The following is a 14,385-nucleotide window of genomic DNA, read 5'->3' on the forward strand; positions in this document are numbered from 1 at the left end:
TCCCTCCCTGTCAAGGAAAAGCCCTGTGCAGATCTTGTAAAGCCACCTTTATAGCATGTATAGACGCCAGTAATGGTTTCGGTTACATATTCTTTAGGTAGTGCGTTTGTTATAGGAGACCCTGGGGGAGGGAAATCGATGGGGGTGTTGGCCAACCCAATAATAATGCAGCTGGTATCCAGCAAAGGCAAACGATTGACTTGGAGGTATTTGAGAATTTAGCTAGCTGGCCTCAGTAGTAGGTTACAAAAACATCTTGGCTGAATTAAACATTCCTGAATGCCACTGTGTATTTTTTGGCCACTTTTGGTGCAAGAATCTTCTCTGCAGTGTCTAGTATCTGGAACACCCTTCTTTTATTTCCCCAGCTTGTTGACTTTTCATCTTATTTCAAATCTTAACTGAAAACCTATTTTTGATGCCTAGGCCTGTTAGACTCTCCCTCCCTTTCTTAGGGGTTTTGTATTAATCTTTACTGATGTAACCCATTTAGGGATACAATATGTATGCAAGGTACCACAGAGAAAAGAAAACAGTACAATCTTACAGCTGTTTACACAAGCAAAAGTCCCACTGAAGTCAATGGAGACTTTCCTGCACAAGAACTACAGGATATCTAATCTAGGGCAGTGATCACCACAGAAAAATGTGCAGAGTATCTAGAAGATGGCCTTATAATTGTACAGTATTATATTCCTCTAGGTTCCTGGCTGATCAGAGCCTGTGTGGGTTTTTAGGGCAGGAAAAAATTGCATTCTATTCTCTGAGCTAATAACATGAACATTGATTCTGTTTTTTCAGATCATTAGTTAATAACAGTTTCTGCTAATGTCACCATTGGGACCAGGACTGGTACTTCTGTGTTAGTGCTGTCATGAGAAAAATGTGATTCATAAGGGTACAGTTATGAATTATATTTGTTCAGGTTCTATATGTAATAAAACCCTGAATTTTCCAAACCGTTCTTGAGTCCTCCAGAGGCAGTGTTGGCCTGATTTTCACAGTGTCCATTAACTACAGGGGGAGAGCTGGAGGTGCTCAGCAAATCAGGCCCTATGTATCTAGTGGCTAGAGAGTGGCATTAGTTAATGGACTGTATTTTCCTGGGTTTTCCTCTGTCTTCCTTTATGACTGTGGGAAAGTCATTACACCTCTCTGTTCTGGAGTTTCCACATCTGTAAAATGCAATCACGGACAAGCTTTGGGTGCAATGGGAACTAGAGTTCTGAGACTGGGGATTTACTCTACAGGAAATAATTCTGCCGTGCAGGATTAACCAATGGTATTCTAGTTCTAAAAAGAACAGAAATATTTACTTTGCCCTGAAAAAAAAACCTGAAAACTATGCAAAGCCCCCCAGCTTCCCCTTGATTATAATATATCTGTTTTCATTTTGTGATTCAGGGGAATTTTAAATCTGTACAGTAATTTCCTGCTGGTACCTAGTCAAACCCCACCATGACACTTAGTCACACATGTCAGCGACAGATTTAATTAAACAGATCGCTAGATTACTACACAGGTTTGAAGTTGCCTTGTGGACTTTGATGCTCAATGTATTATTTCACATCTACTGGAGCGGGTGTCTGCTTGTTTCAGCAGTTAGTGTGTTCCACATCTTTCACAGCAGTTTACTTCAGATGGCTGAGAGGGCAGACAGAGTCTCTCCGGATGGCCCTGGCTCATCTCCTGATGAAAACGAATTTCCCTTTGGTTATCCCACCAGCATCTGTGAGAATGTGCCCGATCACAAATACCTGTGCAGCAGCTGTAATAACGTCTTGAAGAAAGCCCAGCAAACGCTATGTGGGCATAGATACTGCTCGGCTTGCTTGTCATGGGTTGTACGGTAAGTTCTTTCTACAGGAGACCACGTGATCATGCATTTCTGCCGAGAAGACAGAAAGATTTCAAGTGGCAGATTCTGTAGCTACAACCCTAGTAGGATGATCTGTTGTGATAATCTACTAAATAGGGAGAAAGTGTTAGAGTAGAGTTTGAGAGTACCTGGGATGTTGATAGTAGTAATTTTATCATCCATGTATACTTCCTTACAGTGGTATTATTTTCAGGGTGTATGTCTATAGGCTTTGAGTGTGGTCTAGTGGTCAGGATTGCTAGGTTTTCCTCTTGGCTCTGCTGTTGACTTGCTGTATAACCTTAGGCAAATTACCTCTCTATACTTCAAGTATCAGAGGGGTAGCCGTGTTAGTCTGTATCCACAAAAACAACAAGGAGTCCAGTGGCACCTTAGAGACTAACACATTTATTTGGACATAAGCTTTCGTGGTTAAAAACCCACTTCTTCAGATGCATGGAGTGAAAATTACAGATACAAGCATAAATATACTGGCACATAAAGAGAAGGGAGTTACCTTACAAGTGGAGAATCAGTGATGACAAGGCCAATTCAGTTAGGGTGGATGTGGTCCACTCCCAATAATTGATGAGAAGGTGTCTATACCAAGAGAGGGAAAATTGCTTTTGTAGTGAGCCAGCCACTCCCAGTCCCTATTCAAGCCCAAATTGATGGTGTTAAGTTTGCAAATGAATTGTAGCGCTGCAGTTTCTCTTTGAAGTCTGTTTCTATACTTCAGTTTCCCTTCCCAGTCTAAAAGGGAGAGAATCATATTGAAAGCTCATAGGAAGGCTATTGTGAAGTTACTTTAATACATGAAAATGCTTTGCAATTCTTGGATGAAAGGTGCTATGGAAGTTTAAAAATGTGTTATTATTTTAGAACATTATAAAGTGCACGATGTAAAATCTGGGTCAATGCCCAGCGAAGAACCAACCCTCAGAACAATCCCAGCCTTTTTGCTTGGAGATAGAGGGATATTGTTCTTAATTCGTTAGCTGCTTCTCCCCTCTTCTCTTTAAGGGCTGGTCTACACTGGCAATGCTAAAGTGCTACCGTGGCAGCGCTTTAATATGCCTTGTGTGGTCGCAGCGCTTTTTTCATACCCCTGAGCCAGAAAGTTGCAGCGCTGTAAATTGCCAGTGTAGACAAGCCCTAAGTATATATCCTGATGAAACTGTAACAAAAAGCTGAGTCGGTCAGCCAGCCACATGTGACTGGCAGGTCAAAGCACTACAGTGTAATGGCATTTTACACAGAATGCATGTGGCCCACTGGGCTAAATTCTGCTTGCTCTCACTGGTGTAAATCCAGAGTAACTCTGCTGCAGTCAGTGGAGTCACTGAGGACTTGCACTCCTGAAAATAAGAACAGAATTTGCTATGTCTGCTTATATCTTCTCATGGCAACCTTGTAATGGAACAGGAAACGGAACCAAGCAAACCTGTTAGTACAGTCTGAAGGAAGTAATGTCATGCTCTTCATCTGGTCATAAGGACACTTTTCTGTCGGGTTTCTTGAACTGAGGTAATACATGACTCGGCTGGATGGTAATTGCAGTGTCACAGAAGTGCTTGCCTCTTCCTGCAAAGCTTTGTTTTTTCCCTTTAATTGCACAGTTTAAATGCTAATTTAAGAAATATTTCAAATTAAAACCAAAGCATTTTGTGGCTGTGTTACTGGAAAGTATGCTGCCACTTTAGAGTTCACTCCTGCACCAGCTATGCCGTTGCCCTTCATGTGTACACACAGTAGCCAATTTTACAAGTCAACACACCAATGGTGGCCTGTGTGAATGAAGAGAAGATTGAGCCCTGAGATGTATCCTGGCAATTAAAAACCTATCCACCTACCAGAGAAGAAAAGGCATCACTTCTGTGTTAAAAAGACTTCAGATTTCAGGTTATTGTGCACTACATGGAGTTAGTGCCTACCTCACTGAGAGAAGCAGATTCCCAGCATTGCTGGCTTTGTAGAGCAGAATAGTCATGACGGTTCAGATTTTGCTGATAGATGGTTAAAAATTGTGGACTTTCAATGGGACCAAGATTTGGCCCTTTTACCATAAAGCGTGTTGACCTTGAGCTGAAATTAATACTTCTGTTGTTTTTGTTAATTTGTTATTCTTGAAACAGAGGCTCTCTGAACTGCAGTTCACAAATCATTTTTTTTTTAAATTTTTTTCCCACCAGAAACAACAAAAACCCAATTTGTCAGAAATGTAATGCAGAGGATCCTGGAACTGTAAATGAAGGAAGCTTATTGACAGAAGAAAGGGTATGTAATTGTGTTTGTATTAATGTTTCATTTATCTCTCTGGGCTAATGCTAGAGTCATTAAAGTATTATTTTTTAGAAGAGGAAATAATAAAGAAAGTGATAGTGATTGATTCCACAGTTGTGCATATTAACCTAGATACCTTAACATCCTGGACTTTCCCTCAATTCTTGATCAAAAAAGTGTTTGGATGTAAGTAGCACACTGTGAACTCCACCAAGTTCTGCATCAAGAAGCCCTAAAATCTGCTGCAAAGTTAATGTATTCTATGGGCATGAAGTATCCTTCATTCCCCTCTTCCCACTCCCAAACACACAGCCTCAATTATTATTGTTGTTATTACTTAACATCATATTGTGGTCACACCGACAGACCTCAGCCAGCTCAGTGCCCCATCATGCTAGGCACTGTACGAAAATGTATCCATAGCGAATAGAAGGAGGCAGAAGTGTAGGTGGGAGACAAAGGGGCTGATCCAAGACTGTGAAATGAACTTCCCCTAGAACTAAGGACCATCACTTACCTCCCAACTCTCTGCTCCAAGTGGAAGGTGCCTTTCTTTGACCTGCCTTCTCTAATACAAACACATAGCAACAGATACGTTTACATATAAAAAAAAGCCAACACCAAATCAAAACACTCCAATGCACATGCTTCTCCCTCTGGGGAGAGGATGAGAACAAACCACACATGACAGATGCTAGTTACATTACCTAACACACTCCTGGAAGGGGGCTCAGATAATACAGTGATGAGTGTGGTGAGAGAACCTATATCAAAAATAATAGAATAGACTAGACTGGCTAGCTGTGTTGCCTGGAGAACACTGTGGGAGCCAGGGGGCCTGAAGAACATCACAAAAAACTCATTGTTGAAAGTAATCAGACAAAAATATTCACTGACAAATTTTTAGGGGTTTTTTGATTAAGAATATTTTTGATGATGAATATTTTCACTGTATTTTGGGTTTTGGCTCCTTAAAATTTCTCAGAACAGCTTGACTCAGAATCTCCTTTCCCTCATGTGTGCCAGGGAGTGGGGGAGCTCACAGCTGGCATCAGTGGTTCAAGTCCCCAGGTACCAGCTGTTGCACTATTCTCCATGGGGACCAGTTCACTCCCCTACACTGTGGCTACAAACTGGACCTTGGCTCTTGCTCCCAAATCCCCTACCGCCTGGTTTCATGGAACAGTGCAAGAAAGCATGCTTGGTAATCCAACTAAATCTCCCTTGTGGAGAATGATGTGGAGCAAAAGGCATCTGCAGCCAGATCTCAGTGGGGAAAGGAAAAAGAAAACAAGGTACTGGGAACAAGGCACCCACAAAACGATATTTTTGAGATAAAATGCTGAGTTCTGTAGGATCTTGGAAAAATGTCCAGTTCTGCAGCAAATCCCCACAGCTACAGTATTGCAGAGTACATGGGGTCCAGGTATAAACAAAACCATTTTGTACTGCTCACAATATACATCAATTCTGTGAAAACCTTGGCATTTTTCTAGCGCGAGACTTCTATAAAACCGTTAGTGGGACTTTCTGCAAAATTGTAGGTGGGATGTGGTGACCAAAGCCCCAGTCTTGTCAGCTGATCCACATGGGCAGACCCTAACGCCTGCACAGAGTCCTGCGGAAGTTCAGTGGGGCTTCACACAGGCTTGAGGACTCTGCTTGTGAATCAGCTTGCAGGGCTGGGGTTTGTAAACAAGGTGAACGATAGAGACTCCTTAGCAGGTTTGCTCTTTTGTCCCTTATCAAGGCCCCCCCACTCCACCTCTCCTGTGTTTTTGTCAGACTTTGCTCCTGCATACTATTAGTTTGTTTATGTCTGTGTATGTATGTACATAATATGAAAAATAAGTTTTCCACACAACAACAATAGTTTATTCCATTATTTGGTACTGTGGTAACCTTTGGCCTCCTGGGCTGTTTCTTTCCCTATGCACCCTTTGTTTGACGACCCTCGTTGTGCTACAACTAACTTAGAGCCTGGTACTGAGAGGTGTTGAGCAGCTGCGTGATTTATTGAATTCAGCTGGAGGATCTAAGGGCATCCCCCTATACCCGCTGCCATCTCCTACACACTGCTATGCAGGGGGCTCACCTGCAAGAGGCTTCTACACTGGCTCCCCCACATCTTGCCCTCCTTGTGCAGTAGAACTGCACTGGTTCCACTCTGTATGGACCATCGTCTGCTGCATAGGAACAGGCTAGAATTGACTGCAAAAGCCTTGGGCCAGATTTAGCTCTCTTTTACACCCATGCAGTATATGGTCATATGCTGATTGGAAATAAGAATGTGGGGCCCAGTTCTCCAGCCAGATGCTTATTCTGAACACCGTTATCAGTGCAGTTACAAGGGGGTAAATGAGAGCAGAATCGGACCCATCCCTTGGGGACTGGCATTGGTTAACTTTCTTTCCTTCTCTGAGTGAGTGTGTTAAGATCCCTCTGATTTAGGTTTGATTTGCCTAAGTCCCAGGAAGAACTTTGGTGATGTTGAAACAAGATCAAAAGTATTTAAAATGCAAATGTGATTTTTTTTCTCTTGTTCTTTCCATGACTGGAATTATAAAAGGTGCAATGTTGGATTTTTTTTTTCAAAATTGTTCATTAAATTAAAAACTTGATTTGGAAGGGATCCAGGCTAAGACATGAGACTCGTCTAAGCATTCTTAGGTTTTTTTTAAAGTAATTTCAAAATATCATTTGTGTTCGCATTCTCTGGCATGGAACTGACTGCCCTGAAAATTACAGGTTAGCAGGTTGTTTGATTTTTTGGGAATAATGTGACAAAAGAGGTCCAGTGACATCTGCTCCTCTCCATCAAGTAGAGACTGTTAAAAGGTCTATAAGCCTTCCATTTTTCTTGTGCAGAGAATGCAGAGAAAATATGGCCCCTGTGTGTTTTATCTGAGTGGTACCAGGAAGCACCCAATAGCCTATAAAAAGAAGAACAGGAGTACTTGTGGCACCTTAGAGGCTAACAGATTTATTAGAGCATAAGCTTTCGTGGACTACAGCCCACTTCAGAAGTAGTCCACGAAAGCTTATGCTCTAATAAATCTGTTAGTCTCTAAGGTGCCACAAGTACTCCTGTTCTTCTTTTTGCGGATACAGACTAACACGGCTGCTACTCTGAAACCAATAGCCTATGTATTTCTACTGTTTTTTCTTTTCCCCTTCGCTTTGCCTCCCAACTGTTAAACGATAAAAGGCATTTTCCAGTGTGACAGGTATATCAAATGGTTAAGACATTTATGGAATAAGTAAGATGATAGGATAGGTTACTTCTTAATAAAATTTGACTTTATATAAAATGGGGACATAAGCCTGAACAGTATCTTGCGAGAATTTCCCAAAGGGATAAGAGTTTTCCCTCTTAAGATTTTGGTTTAGTCTAGTGATTCTCAACCTATTAGTGTTAGCTGGGCCGCAGGTTGAGAACCACATTATCTCCCACCTAAACCCCTGCACAAACACCCATGCTCAGCGCCCTCCGCCCAGAGACCCCTCCACAGAGTGGGGCCAGGAGCGGAGAGCTGGGCATAGGGTGGGGGGCAGGGACCCCAACCCCAGACCCTGCTGTGTGGGGACCCTGACCCGCACCTCGCGGGGCTAGGGGGCAGCCAGGACCCCATCCCAGGACCCTGCCAGGACCCTGGACCCCACTGTATGGTGCCAGGTGGTAGCCAGCTGCCCGGATCCTGGACCTCGCCACAGGCGCTGGGGGGCATCCAGGACCTTAACCCCGGACTGTACCAGGACCCTGAGCCCTGGTGTGCGGGCTGGGCGGCAGCCAGCTGCCCAGACCCCGGACCCTGCCATGGGGGGCTGGGCAGTAGCCGGCTGCCCGGATCCCGAGCCCTGCCGCCAGCCAGCTGCTCAGATCCCGAGACCTGTGGGGTCGGGCGGCAGCTGGCTGCCTGGACTCCAGACCCTGCTGCAGGGGTCCGGGCAGCAGCCAGGATCCTACCCCCGGAACCTGGTGTGTGGGACCGTGCGGCAGCCGGCTGCCTGGACACAGAGTCCCGGCATGCTGGGCCGGGGGGGCAGCCAGGACCCTGCCCCCAGACGCCGCCGGGGCCCTGCTGTGGAAGGCCGGGCTGCAGCCAGCTGCCCGAACCCTGAGCCCCACCATGTGGGGCTGTCAGGAGTCCAGAACGTGGCAGGGCAGCCTGGAGCCCGCCGGATGGCAAGGCAGCTGGGAGCTCGGAGCCCGCCGCAAGGCAGGGCAGCCGGGAGCCTGCGGCCTTTAGCACACAGCTGGGCCGAAGCTGTGTGCTAATTGGGCTGCATGCAGCCCACCCTGCGGGTTGAGAACCTCTGGCTTAGTCTACAGTTAGACCTGTAGAATAAGTCCAGGATTTTGGTTTGGACTCATTGCAGAAAAGAGAACAACTGTGACATTTGGCTATGGATCAGAACTTCCTCCAAGTTCTGGAGTATATTCGGGTCTGGGGCAGGTTGGTTCAGGCCTGTCTTTCCTTCTCTTAAGATGAAGGTCATCCCTTATGCAGAATATGGTGGGTACTTTGGCCTTGTGGTATCCCCCTGCATAAGGGTGAATTTCACCTAGTGAATAGTTTTATTGGCTTTTCAATATATTTGGTATTCATAAATGTGAATGTTTGAGATGAAAGAGCTGTCAAAGCAATTAAGAGCTTTTGCTGCAGAATTAGAGTCAAACCAAAGATTTAGTGCAGTTTCAGGGTATGAACATTATTGCTGTCAGTTGGCCAGAATGATAGAGAAGAGATGATTAACCATAATGTAATGAAATATATGTTTCTCTCTCCTTGGACTGGATTCAAAGCCCTGTGATGTCAATGGGAATCTTTTCATTTACTTCATTGGGCTCTGGATCAGGCCCTTTTGTAAGGGTGGGAAAGTTCTGCGTTGGTGTTGCTGTTGACAGACTTTCCATTGATGTTCTGCGGGGCAAGAGCTAGTGGTTCAAGTGAATGATCATTTGAGGGAGTGGCCTGGGTGGAAAAAAAAAGGTGAGAACCCCCTGCTCTTTGCAGTTCTTTCACGCACAGCTCCTTTGCTTGAGCTGTGTCCATAATGATTAACAAATATGAGAGTGAAACAGAAAGCACACAGGACACACATACCATTAGAGAAACCCATGTGTCACCAGGACTGTCCCTCTGAAGTTAGATACATTTATAATAATCTGTTCTGTAATGCCAGGAAATTCTGAAGTTGTGTTTTTTTTTTGTTTGGTTGGTTGGTTTTTACATAGTAAAAAATCCACGGGGGGGTTGTTAACCTGCTTTTTCTTTTCTTTGGTTTTGGTCATTTCCCAGCTTGCACTAGACTGAAAGACTTCAGTGGCAGGTGCTGGTTGATTCAGAGGAGTAACTATATTGTACTGAATTGCACTGTACTGTAATGTTGAATTAAAATCTACATTAAGCAACTGGGGCCAAATTCTGCACTCATTCACACCTGTGCAATTCACACGATTGCTTTAAATATATGCAATGCAGAGTCTACTACAACGTGTATATAGAAGTTCTGTTGAAGGTGGCATGGCCTAGAGTGCTGAGTATGGGACTGGGAGCCAGGAACTCTTGAATTCTGACTCCATTGTTGACAATAACTTGCTCAGTGCCCTTGTGCAAGTAAAATGGGGATCCTCATATTTACATGTCTTTGGGTGTGGTTTGATGGTTTATTAGTCAATGTAAAATGCTGTAAAAATGAAAAACACTATGTAAATGGTAAGTGTTACTATTAAAAAACTATGTTCTTAAGAACCTGGACATACAGTTTGCAAGCTTTCATCTTTTTATAAAATATAGACTGGATTATGTATTACAAGCAGACTGAAAACTGACCAGTAAGCATCTATTTTTAAATGTACAGACAAAGGTACAAATGTTCTAGTTTTTCTAGTTTTTTTTTTCATGGAATAGATTCCACTGAGGCTTTTATTTTTAGTTCTGTTTCCAAGCAATGGCTGATTTCCATACCACTACAGGACAATTTATGACATCAAATGCACACAGACCCAAGCACAGACTGCTTCTCTTGCTTAAATACACGTACATGTAAGAACATATACCAGACAAATAAGGTCAAAACAAACAGCATGAAATATGTTTGTTCAACAAAATGCAAAAATCCCTATATCCCGATAAATGATTTTTTTGCCTTCCTATAACTTTTGAATATTTAAAAGACTGTGACTATTTGTTAACTTATTAATGTCATTTTCAAGGAGGTGGTTGTTGAAAGGTTGCTTGTACTGATTAAATCCACTCTTTTCCCCCCATTTATAAAGTTTGGTATGTCTGTATAAAAGCCTGACATTGCAGGGTTCAGTAATAATGTAACCAATAGTCTACCAAAGAAAATGTAACTAATTAATCAGATATGAGGGCACTGTTCATCCAAGAGACATGGAACAGCCATGCCAAAAAGCATCCGTCTTCCATTAAGTCTGGAGTCCTGTCTCCAACCACAGCTAATGTTATATGCTTCAGAGACAAAGTGTAAAACACCCATCATAAGCCTAATTGTGCTGCTCTTTTCCAAAAGGGAGAATTCTTTCCAACCCCAACTAGTGATCATCTTATGCCCTGAAGCATCATCTTATGCCCTGAAATAGGATTCTTAGGCTGGGTCTACACTACCCGCCTGAATCGGCGGGTAGAAATCGACCTCTCGGGGATCGATTTATCGCGTCCCGTCGGGATGCGACAATCGATCCCCGAATCGGCGCTCTTACTCCACCAGCAGAGGTGGGAGTAAGCGCCGTCGATGGGAAGCCGCAGAGGTCGATTTTGCCACCGTCCTCACAGCGGGGTAAGTCGGCTGCGATACGTCAAATTCAGCTACACTATTCACGTAGCTGAATTTGCGTATCTTAAATCGACTCCCCCCTGTAGTGTAGATGTAGCCTTAGTGTAAACGTTCTAGAGCAAGTAACTAGGAGTTACAATTCCTGAGTTCTGTTTCCAGGTCTACTATTGACTGACTGACTGACCCTGGCTAAGTCACAAAAATTCCTGATGTTCCACAATACCCATCTGTAAAATGCTAGACCCAGGGGTACTAGACTTGATGTAATTTTTCCCAAGGAACTGAAACTTCAGAGGAAGCAAGAAAATATCTCCCCACTCCTTTGCAGAAGTTATAAGTGGAAGCAGAGGCAGAAAGTAGTTCTCTAGATGATGTGCCATGGAGCAATATTAACAAGCTTGGGACCCGATTCTGCAGCCTTACTCAAGTGAATAGTCTCATTTACTGTAATTGAATGGGGTACATGCATGAGCAGTGGTTGCAGGATTGGGTCCTACTTTGCCAGTTACGTCATCATCAAAGTGTCATAAATCAACTGCATTAGTGAAAAGGGATGTCGGAATAGGAACCATTTCAGATTTTTGTTTCAAGCTTATAAATAATTCCCCTTCCCCGCCACAACAAAAAGACCATGAGAGCTGATAATGGGTCCAACCTTCATACACTCTACCTGCAGCTCAGAGATTAACACTGTCAGTATTTGCTTTTAGGGAAGCTTGCTGGCTAAGGTGAAGAGTCTGCAAAGAGAAAAGGGAACTGACTATGACTGCAGTCTAAACATATTTTATATGTAAAATAATATAAATGGATTTTTTTCTAAAATGAAAGGACTCGATAGTTTTACAGTTTACTAATATTTTAAGGATGTTTTCAACTTCTGACAATGCATTGCTGGTATATTAATCATTACGAAGATCTATATGTAAACGAGTCTCACAACAGTAATCGCTTCTATTCAATGAAATTGACTATAGTTCTTTAACATTGGTTTGACCTGTGTAGACTGAACTAAACCATCTTATTTTCTTCTTACATGACATCTCCATTACTGGAGGTTTGCAGCCATAGTAGCCCATTCTGGAGGATCCTCTGCTAATCTCATTGTAGATGAATAGACCTTTTGATCCACCCACGATACCACCTTATCCATCCCAGGTCATCTTTTTCTGCCTCATGTTCTTCTGCTGTCAGCTTTCTCTTCCAGTGCCTGTAAACATGCATTGCCCACTGAACCTCTTAAAATGTGCCCTGCAAATCTAATCTTTCTTTTCATAAAATCTCTAACTGGTATTTGCTGAGTTCAAATAATCTCCAATTCTTTTTCATTGGTTACCTGCTCTATCCATTATATTTTCAGAATTTTTCTATAACACCATAATTCAAAGGATTTTAATTTCTTTATCATCAATTGTTTGAATGTCCATGTTTCACAGCCATAATTTAACACAGACCACCACGCAGACCAAATGTGAGTTCTTAAGAGTTGGAATGTAGTCTTCAGATTTATGTTCTTTCTCATCAGATGTTTACTCTCCAGAATATCTCTTTCACTCTTGCTAGTCTGGTGCTGACTTCATTATCCAACATTCCCTCTTTTGTAATGATACCTGTCTTATAACCAGTCTAAAAAGATATTGTGTAAGGACCATGTTTTTTTAAAACTGGTTATAACACAGGTTGGACAGTACAATTACAGCATGAAAACTAATTGCCTCAGTGTGAGGGATGAGCCCCGCAGTATTTTCCCTTTTCCACAGTTTCTTGACATTTCAGTCTTACAGTCCAGATCTCTTTAGTTCATTGCTGAACTGGTGACTTTTTTCTTTTAATTGGTTTTACCAAATGAGCAAATAATTTTGTTCCCTGGGCTCATGGATAATGCACAGGTTAGAACTTCCTTATAAGTGCTGTATTGTTTTCTAAGGATCTTTCCAAAGGGAAGAGGTGGAAGCCCTGTTCTTGGGTTAATTAAACATGGATACGATAGAGCACTGTTTGAATATAGTGATCAAGAAGGAAGAAGTAGATGAACTGGTGGCACTTTTCCTTCTCTGTCTCTTAGTGATGCTGTAGGCTGACGGGAGTAATTTTTCTCTAGAAAGCAGGGAAGGCCTCTTATTATTCTCAGCATAGTGATGAGCTATTTCATATGGGCACTCCCTCCCCTGGATTTTCCATATTTTATTCTGTGGGGAATCTGCAGTCTTCCATGTTGTGTTCTTAATACTTGTCTCTGTTCTACTGTGCTATTGGGCTTTTGCAAGATGTGATATTAAAAGGCTGCAGTGATTCATTTTTTATTTATTTATTGCATGATTCTTCACAGTTAATGCAAGAAAAAAACTGCATAGTGCTGGAAAAAATGTATGTGTCTGGTTTGGATTTCTCAAGGACACTAGGCAAACTAAATGGAAACAGCCTGCGTTTGAGAGGGTGTACCCTCATTCAGGTTGAGTCTTAAATTCTCTCTGCAGCAGGTAAAAGAGGTGCTAATGACCCCAATAATTAAATGCCTGCATTAGAGTGGCATGAGGTAGTGCCCTCTATAGTTAAGGTTCCATCAGCACATTCTTTGCATACACCTGTTTTCAGGTTTCTGAGTAGGAAAAAACTTTATACTGAAAGTTTTCACTGGGAAAGGCATATTTTTATTTTTAATAAATTAAAATCACCTCAAAGCATTTAGTTTTTGAGCTATACGAAACAAATAATAGGATTTCACAATCCTTTGGTCTTTTCCTATATACTCATTAAACTAACTAATACTTTTGCAGAAGATTAAACATAAAATAAAAAAAATCAAGGTTTATGAAGCTATAAAGTCCCAGCCTGTTCCCATCTCATAGCTGCTGTTTGGATCATTTTATTGACCAGTGTTTGACTGCTCATCTTGTTGTTAATTTCCAGGCTTTCAGTGATGCTGCCATTAATAAAGAGATTTCTGAATTCAAAGTGCACTGTGGGATCCCTGGATGCAGTTGGTCTGGTATCATGAAAAATTTTGAAGTAAGTTTAAAGATGACAGTTTAATCTTCCATATTGTGTCTCATAAGTGTGCAGTGGGGTTTTGCCAGTGAGAATGAACATTGTGTCAGGGAGGCATGTTCCTGTGATGTTAGAAGACCATGGGGATTTAGGACCTGATTCCGCAGTCCATCCTTATTCATCAGAGCACTTAAGCACATGCATAAATGTATGCGTCTTAAGCACATGCCTAAAGTTAAGCATGTGCGTAAGTGCTTTCCTGTATTGGGGTCACAAAGAGAATGAATCCAGATCCTTAGCTGGTGTAAATCAATGAAGCTCCCTTGAAGCTCAAAAGAGTTATAGTAATTTATACCAGCTGAGGATTTGATCCAGTGCTGAATGAAAGTCAGTGAAAATTTCCCATTGATGTCAATGGGGTTTAGATCAGACCCAACATGTTTTGAATGACGGTG

At 42.4% G+C, this 14,385-nt stretch overlaps 1 protein-coding gene across 6 annotated transcripts in view; it reads left to right on the forward strand.

The window, feature by feature from the left end:
* TRAF1 (TNF receptor associated factor 1) overlaps positions 1–14,385 on the forward strand; it is a 66,342-nt gene that overhangs the window by 33,345 nt on the left and 18,612 nt on the right. For 4 of the 6 annotated variants that reach the window (XM_054007575.1, XM_054007576.1, XM_054007578.1 and 1 more), the window contains 3 exons: positions 1,628–1,849; positions 4,051–4,135; positions 13,853–13,951. In XM_054007575.1, coding sequence (XP_053863550.1) covers positions 1,628–1,849; positions 4,051–4,135; positions 13,853–13,951 — 406 coding nt within the window. The remainder of the gene's footprint in view (positions 1–1,627; positions 1,850–4,050; positions 4,136–13,852; positions 13,952–14,385) is intronic. The other 2 variants (XM_054007577.1, XM_054007579.1) reach the window with 1 other exon arrangement.

The sequence above is a fragment of the Malaclemys terrapin genome, chromosome 17 (assembly GCF_027887155.1).
Source record: "Malaclemys terrapin pileata isolate rMalTer1 chromosome 17, rMalTer1.hap1, whole genome shotgun sequence".
In the NCBI taxonomy this organism is placed as follows: domain Eukaryota; kingdom Metazoa; phylum Chordata; order Testudines; family Emydidae; genus Malaclemys; species Malaclemys terrapin.